This window comes from Bicyclus anynana, chromosome 6 (assembly GCF_947172395.1).
Source record: "Bicyclus anynana chromosome 6, ilBicAnyn1.1, whole genome shotgun sequence".
Lineage (NCBI taxonomy): Eukaryota > Metazoa > Arthropoda > Insecta > Lepidoptera > Nymphalidae > Bicyclus > Bicyclus anynana.
Window position 1 is genome coordinate 8339611 of NC_069088.1, and position 12168 is coordinate 8351778.

The window sequence follows — 12168 nt, forward strand, 5'->3', positions numbered from 1 at the left end:
GCTTAGGTACTTTGCTACGAAAATGTTGAAAACCCTTACCAAACCTACTGTAGATATGAGATATGGAGGAAGTAGGCATTTCTTTGTGATAGTTCATTATATTATATTATGAATATTAAAGCTAAGACAATAATATAAATTTGCTATTTTCAACAAATCTTTACTAATCCGTGTAGCCAATTTTACTTCGAAGTGAGCCATCTATAGTAAAGAAACTTTTGTGCATAAATTTTTCCACATTTTCCAATTTTTGTTTTTTAGTTAGATAGTAAAAAACAACACCGTGGACCGATCAATCGCTAGACTAACGTAGTCGTATCTATGGTTACGTAAATTGAGTGTGAATTTTAAATACGCACTAAAGGCGCAGAAAATTAAACTATGCACAACGCTATTTTCTTCCGTATTTATTTGTAACTGTTCTTTATTGTACTTAAAATAGCCCTCGATCCCAAAGTGGTCGATCACGCGGTTACTACTGTTTATAAATAGATTTATCACTTGGCACATGTTTTAGCGAATCCCGTCTCGCGCCTTGTAGACGTATTAATGTACGCAAGTCTCTCGCATCCCATACCAAAGGTGTATTCTTATAACGATATGTTTTTCAGGTGTGATAATAACATCATCGTTCCTATATCCACGTAATATTGACATGTGACTCATTTGATGTCATTAGTTCACGGGTAAATAGGGTATCGACTAACAATATCGATATAGACTTGGTCGATTGCTATGGGCCTCATAAGAGTAAAGAGGCTCAGAGTCAATGTGCATGTCAAAGTCAGCGACATAGCTCCCTGAATACAGGCGGCTCAGGATCGTGATGTTTGAAAGTCCTGCAGAAGACGTCCATCGGCTGATGATGATGGTTAATAGTATCGACTAATAATCTTTACTAATATTATAAAGCTGAAGAGTTTGTTTGATTGAACGCTCTAATCTCAGGAACTACTGGCCCGATTTGAAAAATTCTTTCAGTGTTAGATAGCCTATTTATCGAGGAAGGCTATTGGCTATTTTATCCATGTATCCGCGGCGTCTACTAGTAGGTAATACTGGTCGAAAATTGGTCGGCCATTATATTAATCACTAGCATGTTACTATAGTCCGTGAATGCTTTTGCGTGTAAAACTATTTTTGTACAAATCCCGCAGCCATTAATCTTATGTGGTAAAAAAGGCCTATGGATTCCTATGTTTTAATCCAATATAGGTAATCTATCTCCATTCCAAATTTTAACCAAATCGGTTCATTAGTTGCTGCGTGCGTTTTTAACACACAACTTTTCGCGTCGCAAATCACGTTGAAAATATTTATTTTGCCATATTTACTGAGCTTTCAGTCAACCACCACAATATATTGATATATCATGAACTAATCTATACGAGGGCAAAGTCACATCAGAAAGGTCCATATCTTTTAGTAAGTAGGTATTTTAATATTGATACGAATAGGTATTATTATAATTATTATAGGACTCAAAAGTGATTACAAATATAAGAAAACTAATGTCGAACAAAGGTTATGATTCACAACACTTGTCAGGACAACTTAATTAACAAATCAAACTCTAACCAAAATAAGACCCTAGAATGGCAGAGAATGACCTTGAGTGGAGTCACGTACTTGTGAACGATGTGTGTAGGGTTAAAGGATCCTTTGACTGTATACAAACACTCCCCTTTTCCACTCAAGTCACTCTCCCCGCCTATCCCAAGTAACGCATAAAGAATTACACAACAAGAGATGTGGACGGCTCGAACGCCACGAGCACACTGAAGCCAACACGAGATCGAGCGACGTCATATCCGTCACAGACTACTATTTCCAACACTAAACGGCGCTAACATTCGGCCATCCTGGTGGCGCATCCGTCCCTGGATCGCGTCCGTGTCTGGTGCAGTTGCGTTTACACTGACAACTTGAGCGTGTACAAACCACTATTGAAGGTCGTGTATGACTCATTTTTAATCGAATGAGTGTGTATGGGCCTTGTGTATCTAGGGTTATGTGTAGTTCAAGTCACCATTGTATGTAAGGTCGTATATGACTCATATTTATCGAAAAATGGCAAGGGTTACTTAATCCGGTAACCAAAATTCACAAATTTCAAACAGTTATAAGTTGAATTATTAACACAAAATCTATACGGCAACATTTCGCGTCTTGTCATAATATTAAAACGCGAAATTTCATCGAGAATACCGTGAAATACAATTATTAAACTATTTCTGTGAATACCGTCAATACTAAATTTAAACCGTCGATACTTAAAACTTGAAATCACGATTCGCACACTATTAACTTTCGAATTTAACAATACCGTAATGTAAAACTCTTCGGTGTACTTTACTCAATTATTTTGTTACCCTCTTTTATGAAAAATGTTCTCTCATACTAGATTTAACAAAGAAATGAAAAACGATTGGCCGGATTTAGGGTAGTTTAAAATTACGTCGTTATCTTTATTCACTATGTGGGCACAAGTTCTTTATCCCACTTCTGATATTATAGGACTCAAAAGGTGATTACAAATATAAGAAAACTAATGTTGAACAAAGGTTATGATTCACAACACTTGTCAGGACAATTTAATTAACAAATCAAACTGTAACCGAAATAAGACCCTCAGAATGGCAGAGAATGACCTTGAGTGGAGTCACGTACTTGTGAACGATGTGTGTAGGGTTAAAGGCGCCTTTTACTGATATCAAACACTCCCCTTTTCCACTCAAGTCACTCTCCCCGCCTATTCCAAGTAACCCATACAGAATTACACAACAATAGATGTGGACGGTTCGAACGCCACGAGCACACTGAAGCCAACACCCAACACGAGATCGAGCGACGTCATATCCGTCACAGACTACTATTTCCAACACTAAACGGCGATAACATAATATGATATTAAAAAACAAAGTAAGTATTTTTGTTTACCTTAATAAGTTTAGGCCTGTTTTCGACGTTATACTTCAAAACTTTTTAAAAGAACGTCTTCATTGTTTTGACTAAACCCTCGCCTTTAAGATTAATTAAGATTTCCTCCGGGATCACTTATTTTTAGAAAGGAAAGCAAAAATGTGATTATCCGAGGCTCATTCTAAAATAAAAGGTATTCTAGGTAGCAATGACAATTCAAAATTTTAGAAAACACCGAGCTAATTTCGATTTTCCGGATACTATTAATGATCTTGTAGATGTATTGTGTCCTGGTATTACTATTTATACTTAATATTTAATTTATTATATAAGCGAGTAAAACTCCGTTTGTCGCTGATATACTCCGCGCCACGAGACAAGTCCTGTAGACGCGGCGCTAAGTCTTAATGGCGCTCAATCTCATTGCAGATGGCGATCTTATTGTCATTATTATTGTAAGGCGCTGTCAATTGGACAGCGTTATGTAAAAAAAAGGTTATGCGACACTTACGATAATTTGAGAAAATGAACTTCAAAACACCGACAATTTGAACTTTAAAAGCTTTCAAGATTTTAAAGTTCAAATTGTCGGTGTAAGCTCATTATTTATGTTACGTGTATGATTTTTTTTGCTGCAAATTAAGATGTGTTTAGATTAATTCAGAATATATTACACTACAGAATATACTTTATAAGATATAGCCATTTTTCCGCTTAAATCGTTAATGTATTATAGCTTCATTCAGATTAATTAAATCTCTTAACGTACTATATGACATTATTGTCGTTTTATTCTTTAATTTGATTTATTTTGGGTGAAATAAAGTGCAGTATAAAATTTTAGTTCACGTTTTAGCCGCGGGACTTGTTTCGTGGCGCAGAGTCTAGCTGTCTTGCGATTGGTTGAACTATCTTGACTAGATCCGCTAGTTTGTCATAAACATATTTCTAGATCATAAGTTAAAGCACAATAAAGATAGGAACTAAGATGAGTCCAAGTTAATATTTTAAAAATTTCAACAAAAATGAAACTAAGATGATCGACAAATGTAAGAACTGATTAGATTACGAGTACTTATTTCTAGATTATTTATGTAAATAAATTTTATATTAGCTAACCGTTACACTCGTTTGGTCCCGAGACCACACTGGAAAATTTAAAGGAATGTTTCTAGTCGTATTCCATTTTAAATTTAAGTTAAACTACATTAATTTTCAAAACTACACGGCATCATACCGTTAGCGTTCTCGCACATACTCTATAATATTGTACTATATTTTTATACTCCTAACTAGCGGATGCCCGCGACTTCGTTCGCGTGAAACTCGATGTAAACTTTCAAATACCTCTACCCTACCCTACCCCTACCCTACCCCTACCCTACCCCTACCCTACCCTACCCCCACCCTACCCTACTTCTACCCGTACTCTACCCTACCCTACCCTACCCTACCCCTACCCAACCCCTACCCTACCCCTACCCTGCCCCTACCCTACCCCTACCCTACCTCTACCCTACACCTACCCTACCCCTAACCTACCCCTACCCTACCCGTACCCTACCCTACCTCTACCTTACGTTGAAATTTTACCTGAATTTTCTTTGCTATAATTATAAACCTCACGGAGCCCGAGACCTTTCCAACGAATGCAAAACCGTGGAAATCGGTTCGTGCGTTCTGGACTTATAGCGTCAGGAAGGAAAACCCGACTTATTTTTATTATACTCCTAATTAAGTTTTAAATTATATTATCTACAAAATTAACGGATTTTTATGGAAAACGATGGACAGCTTTCAATCAGAAATATACGAGTAGCTACGTTGTTCTGTAACAATAAAAAGCAGTTGACTGATTTTCTGAACCTAAAATGAAAATTTTAAAGTAAATAACTTTTGTAATGACTTACGGACTTGGTCGCTAACTGTGGCTCTCATAAGAAGGTTCAAAGTTACTCAGTGGGCGATCTAGCGAGCTATGCTTAGAACGTAATCTCTGCGAGATCGCGAATCAGAAATGAGGAGATCCGTAGAAGAACTAAAGTCACTGATATACCTAGCTCAGCAAGTCGTGAAACTGAAGTATCAATGATCAAGGCAGATAGTCCGAAGAGCCGATGGAGTTCATCATTGGCTACCGTTTTTACCTACGGTATTTACCTACGCTACGGTAGAAGCATGAGCTGACAAACTTTTAGCTTTATAAAATGTCGACTCTTAGTCTATTAATCCGTCGAGGAAACCGATCGAGTAGCGAATTAATTAAAAACAAATCTTTACTTCAAAAAACCTTAACTTGAAACAGTTTTTCCTACTTATTCATTTGAACATTTATTATATGAGGTCAATGTTGGAAATATTAAAGTGTTCGTGACGTTTATACGATATCATTGGTAACACCTGCCATTTCATACGAAACTTTCATAATGACAAGCAATCGTATGAGATGAATAAGACAGTTGTCCTTTGAATTGACTCGACTGTTCAATCATCTTAATAGCTCTGAGTTGATAAATGAAAAAAGTCACTCGGTGTTGCCACTAAAAATGATTGATCGTTGTAGAATCAACTAAGAGATAAATACTCGTATGCATTTTTATGCATAACATATTTAAGCAGACATTTATTTTTACATATATATAAATAAAAAATCGAGGCTCGCGTTGATATGCTGATTTTTAATTAAGAGTCACTCACATCATAAATATGGATGTAAGAACTATAAGCTAAGTATTGATTGCCTCAATGGTGTTACGAATAGGTCGAGCTCCGTGATAGCCCAGTGGATGTGACCTCTGCCTCCAATTCCTGAGGGTGTGGGTTTGAATCCTGCCCGGGACATGCACCTCCAACATTTCAGTTGTGTGCATTTTAAGAAATTAAATATCCCGTGTCTCAAACGGTGAAGAAAAACATCGTGAGGAAACCTGCACACCAGAGATTTTCTTAATTCTCTGCGTGTGTAAGTCCGCACAACTGAACGTTAAGCCATCGGTCCCGGTCATTACAGTAGGAGAGCCCGGGATGCTAAATTTGCCGTTACTAAAGTGTCATGGGGACCGATTAGATTTGGTAGTTTAGATGATAGGAAATATAAATGGTTATATACTTTTTCTCTTTCAGAAAAAATCACCTCTTCGGCTCCCCTATTAGTTTGACGCATATATTCATATCCCTTCTCCTGTAAGGAGGGATACTGCCTACTGGATAAAATAGGCTGATAATAAATAACTTTTAATGTCATTAAAGACATTCAAGGGCAAAGTCAAGGGTCAACCTCCTCACGACGGGACAAATGCGGGTCCTTGGTAGCCGTCGATCGCACTGTCGCGTCGCGCATTTCTATTTCGGCTCGAATGCGACGACACGAGACGGGCGTGCGCCCGCGCATATGTAGGCCCTCTTTATCTTTAGTTTAGTTGACGTGCCCGTGCGCCTCGCCGAACACGCTCCCGGCATAACCGCAATCCGCCACCGTCATACATTACGATGCAAAACAATAGTGTGTTTATATGATTCATCGTAGTTCGTACCAGTAAACCGCGGTCCGTGTCAAAATGTAGTTCTTAAACTATGAAATAGTGAATTGAAACGACGGAGTTTGTTAGTTTTGATGTTTTATTGTGAGAAGGCTTTACAATGTTTACTTTTGCTATCCATTTCGCTATCGATCAAGTTACCGTAATGAAAAATTCGAGACAAAACCTAAAATGTTTGTAAAGTTTTTGGGGTTATATTCGTGAGTGAAATCTACGATAAATATTCGTTAGTACTCGTGTAGTTTCATTACATAGTGTTTAAAATACTTAAGTACGAGTACGTTGGATTCAATCAAATCCCTTGGACTTGTCATACGATTTGTGGTACCGGCCTCTAAATACATTCCAGTATCGTACTGCGTGAAGGTCACGCCATGTTGACTGTAATAAAGTCAGTTGTACTTAAAAACGGTTTAAACTTTCATTTAGGCAATCGATCTATCATCGAAGCCTTTAAGATATAACTAAAGACTTAAAAAAATCTAACTAGTTATAAAAAGCATATAAATGCGAACGTTTTCTGTGAAGGTAGATATTAGAGTTCAATGACATCACGATAATATCGATTCACATATAACTGCGTAATATTAACCTCATGATCGTCTACCATCGATTTTTACATTACGAAAGTAACAAAAACAAAGTGCTCCAGTCAATTGGCTCATTTGCGCGATACAGCAGGTGATATCACCGAATAATAGGAGCATTGATGACGGCGCGCCGCCAACGTGCGCGAGATACTGGTGCCACAATGTTTGCTTTGTGATTGTGATTGGAGTCTGCGCACGATAACGTTGCCATACAAAAACGTTAGCCACGTGCTTTGAGCAATATCAAATTGGATATACAGTGCGATAGTGTTGCGTTTTGTGTGTGTGACAGTGAGTGCAATATACGGAGTGCAGTGTCGGTGCGCCGATATGTTGTTGCATGGTGACGTAGCGGGAGGGCCTGTACAACGGAGGCACTTAGGTCTCTCAGGAGTTCTATGCTCTCGTGGAGTACAGGCCGGGGCGCGGGCGGCTCGCGTCCGCCGCCCGCGCGGCCGCCAGTACTGCGCGAGGAGCAGCAATGCCAGCAGCAATGCCAGCAGTCCAGCGAGGACAGTGACCACGACTCGCAAGGCGCGCTGCTCGCGGGCGCCGTCGCCAGGGCTAGAAGACGACATGCCGTAAAGTTTAAGAGGAAGTCTAAGATAACCTTCCGAGCACTAAGGTTTGTTGAATTTTGTAAACAAATCTGTCAAAACATTAATCATCTCAATAACATAACATAAGCATCATGGGCTCCCCTGCCCTATCTTCCTACTACAAAGTACTTGTCCAAATGATATTAAATACTGTTACATGTGTTACTAGCGCATGAAAAATGTCGCTCAAAAGAGGAAATTTATAGTCAACTCAATGTTAGTTGTGATCAACAACGAACGTTATTTAAACAAATAATACCTATTTATCGTCTACAATGTCGAGTTGGTGTTCAGGAAGTGTAAAAGCTAAATACTTATATACATAAATAAATAATGGAATTAAAGACAAAATTGTGCATGTGTGCGCTCAGTTTTGTAGACTATTATTCGGATCACTAACTGCGGTGATTTTATAGGGACGTAACCGATCTATAGTATCAATTATCATTGACTTATCCCCTCCAAAGCAGTGTACGACTATTGTAAATGTAATTTGGATTATGTAATGCTAAAAATAAATCGAAAAATATGCATTTAAACATACAAACGAACACTTACACAAACACGACTTCTGATAGGTACCTACCTATAGTAAGAAATTAATTATTTTTTTAAAATGAAATTACAGGTAGGTAGGTAGGTAGTTATATGTTATAAACATTTTTTTCTTTTAATTCTAAAATTAGATAAATTAAAAGTATGTAGCATGATGGATCTATGGTTCGTTTACCTTACAGAGGGCCTAGCGGCAGTTTGATACTGTGACGATCGCGTTAACGTAAACGCGAATTTCTAAGGAATTGAAACAGCGCCATCTAGTGGCACTAATGCACAACTGTTTCAATTCCATATATGTAAATGAAAACATTGAAAACTCCCACTAAGGCACACAGGAATACTTGTGTTACAGCAGTTAATATAATTAATAAGGTCATGATAATCATTATGATGATGATAATAATTCATCTTCGAAATATACTCTTAAAAGTCTTGACTTATCTTTAGCGTTTGAAGTAGTTTTAGCTCGGGACTAACGAACAGTCTGTCGTCGTCCACTAGTATTGTTAGACAATTTGGGTCAATCAATGAATGGCCGATCCGTCGCATATATCGGCCCGGTGCCTATCACGAAAGAGCTGCAGATATCGTCATGGAATTGCATGGCTTCACCGCTTTGGGTATAAAGCAAATATGGCTTCGATTAGAGTTCCCTTCCCTTTGATATGAAAATAGTTGCCAGAAATTAATTTAGTGTACGTAATAACTACGGATTGCGTGATTATTCCATACCTATCATGTCATTATCAACCTATATTCGGCTCACTGCTGAGCTCGAGTCTCCTCTCAGAATGAGAGGGGTTAGGCCAATAGTCCAACACGCTGGCCCAATGCGGATTGGCAGACTTCACGCATGCAGAGAATTAAGAAAATTCTCTGGTGTAGGTTTCCTCACGATGTTTTCCTTCACCGTTTGAGACACGTGATATTTAATTTCTTAGAACTTTGAATTAGACCTTAAAAACTTGATACCATAGTAATCATGCCAGGGTCTGATGATGGAATCCTGGAGAAATCAACGGGAACTTTCGAAAATTATAGGTGCAGCCAATACATTTGTTAATGTTTTAATTAAGTATTTTACAGCACTATAAATCAATGACGATCTGGTGCCGATCTGATGATGGAGCCGAAGCTTTTTAGTTTATTAATATTTATGTGTAAAAGTAATGGAGATGAAATTCACACTGAAATATATATCAAAATGACACAAGTAAATTCTGTCCAATATTATTTTCACTGCTCCAAACATGCTTGCATAATGTATAGGTGGGTAGGTACAAAAGAAAACAAAAATGTTCAAAGCGGAGTGCTATGTAAATATTGAAGGCGGCATCGTTCTCTAAATTATTCCCCTTTTTTTTAACTAAAATCCGTAAAAGTACCTAACAGCGTTTGTGTTTTTGACGAATTTATCAATGTACGCTTGTATTTACAACAATTATATACTCGGGTTTGTTTATCTGTGATGTTAGTAATATATTACATTATCATCATCATATCAGCCGATGGACGTCCACTGCAGGACATAGGCCTTTTGTATGGACTTTCAAACATCACGATACTGAGCCACCTGCATCTAGCGAATCCCTGCGACGGGCTTGAAGTCGTCAGTCCACACATGGGTATTATGAGTGATGTTACATTACTAACATCCCATATAATACACAAATACAAGTGTGTAAGTTTGTCAATACAAGTGGCATTAGTGGTGATTGTGATGATCGATCCTTAAAACAAAAATCACTGCCACTTGATATAAAATTCTATTAAACGATCACAAAAATGACAAACAAAACCGTTACGTATAGTGTTTTGAATCGTACAAGTACATTGAGATATTTATTGACCCTGCTGAACTATCATGTGTGAAAGGTGATTTAATATTAAAGCCAATATTTACCCGACTGCGTCAGAAGGAGGGTAATGTTTTTTGAGCTTATGTATGTGTGTTTGTTTGTATGTGTGCTTCGAAAGTACGCCCTCCGAATCCAAGGGAGAGGCCTTTGGATTCGGAGGGCGTAGGTTCGAAGTTGGTCCGGGGCATGCACTTCCGGTGAAGTAAAATATCGTGAAGAAACCTTCTTACCTGAGAATTTGCTTAATTCTCTACGTGTGTGAAGTCTGCCAATCCGCATTGGGCCAGCGTGGTGGACTATTAGCCTAACCCCTCTCATTCTGAGAGGAGACTCGTGCTCAACAGTGAACTCAACATGAATTGCTAATAAAAATAATTATTAAAGTAATAGCAACAACATTTTCAGTTTTAAATAAAGTCAAGATACACACCAGACAACTGTGAAGAATAGCATACATAAAAACTAATTAGTAGTCCTCTCGTGTCATCTCCAGGCACGGTACGATTCATACCATTAACATTAACATCCGATTCGGATTATTCGTTCTTTACTTTTGTATTCTAATTTACTGGTATATTCTCGTTGTTCTCTTTAATTACACAACACTATAGTAATTGTAACAGCTCTTCCGGGGGTTGTACTACCGCTAATCTTATTTCTACTGCCAAGCATTGATTTTGTAATAACAGGTATGTGAAGCATAACACTGCCTCTTACGGACGCAGAGCAGCGCATTGTCCCTGCAAAATTGTAATAGCTCAGTTACACTCGCGCCTCGACGCGTCCTCGCCTCGCGTGCCTAATAGCAACCGCTCTACGCGAGCTTTGCGAGTGGCGAGACGAGGAACGAGACGAACTACAATCGCACAGTTTACACACTCGCTCCGTACTTCGCTTTGTGGCTTGTCTCGCCGCCCGCGAGAGTGTAAATGAGGTATAAGGTATGAGTTGCATGCCCTGCGAAGTGTTTGCATTGATATGGCGATAGTTTTTCTAAATAACATCAGGGCTATTCTGTAACAATGATTTGTATAACTCGCAAATGCTAGTTTCGAATTCGCCTCTATTTTTCTTGTTCTATAGTATAGTATCGTTAAACAGAGTGAATTAGAGGTGTATTCGCAACTCGCACTTGTGAATTATGCAAACATTGTTAAGAAAGAAAGAAAGAAAGAAAGAAAGAAAGAAAGAAAGAAAGAAAGAAAGAAAGAAAGAAAGAAAGAAAGAAAGAAAGAAAAATATTTTTATTTGGTCAGTAAACTTAAAACTAAGCTTTTATATTTTACAACGAAGAAGAAAATTGAAAGTAAAAGCGCACTGACCAAATAAAGGTCTCATACTCAGCTTAAAGCAGAATAGCCCCCAGGTTGACCATTATCACATCATCAGGCTTGCTCTGCCGACTTCATAAACTATTAAACTAGCGGACGCCCGCGACTTCGTCCGCGTGGAATTTAGTTTTTTACAAATCCCTCGGGAACCATGGATTTTTCCGGGATAAAAAGTATATGTGTTAATTTAGACTATAATATATCTCAATACCAAATTTCAGCTGATTCGGTTCAGTAGTTGAGGCGTGAAAGAGTAACAAACATTCATATCATCAAAATCTCGGGAAACCATGGATTTTTTCGAGATAAAAAGTAGCCTCTGTGTTAATCGAGAGTAAAATCTATTTCCATTCCAAATTTCAGCTAAATCGCTTTAGTAGTAGCGGCGTTATAGAGTGACAAACATCCATACCTACATCCAAACATCCATACAAACTTTCGCGTTTATAATATTAGTAGGATTCTATAAATTTACCTGTCATACTCGTATTTTAATCAATTTATATTGATTATCTTTCAACTAAAGGTGAAAATGAATCATTTTACTGTGCTATGTTTTATGAAATACCAATGAACCCGTATAGTTATGTACCTAAATTTTGAAGAACATTAATTATTCTAGGCAGATTTATCTTTAAAGCATAAGAAATTAAATAATATGACTGTTTTGTTCTTGGATAAATCCTAGCTACGAGTATCTTAAATTATTTTAAGTAATTAAAAGATGATTATCTCCGAAACACTGGTTTATAATTTATGATTAAACTACA

The 12168-nt window shown here is 37.7% G+C and overlaps 1 protein-coding gene across 4 annotated transcripts in view; it reads left to right on the forward strand.

Moving 5' to 3' along the window:
* LOC112049207 (eye-specific diacylglycerol kinase) overlaps positions 1-12168 on the forward strand; it is a 226957-nt gene that overhangs the window by 106090 nt on the left and 108699 nt on the right. The window contains exon 1 of one of the 4 annotated variants that reach the window (XM_052882107.1): positions 6298-7676. The exons of the other annotated variants lie outside the window; for them this stretch is intronic. Coding sequence (XP_052738067.1) covers positions 7450-7676 — 227 coding nt within the window. The 5' untranslated portion in view covers positions 6298-7449. Of the gene's footprint in view, positions 1-6297; positions 7677-12168 lie in introns of those variants that run through there. 4 annotated transcript variants of the gene reach the window in all.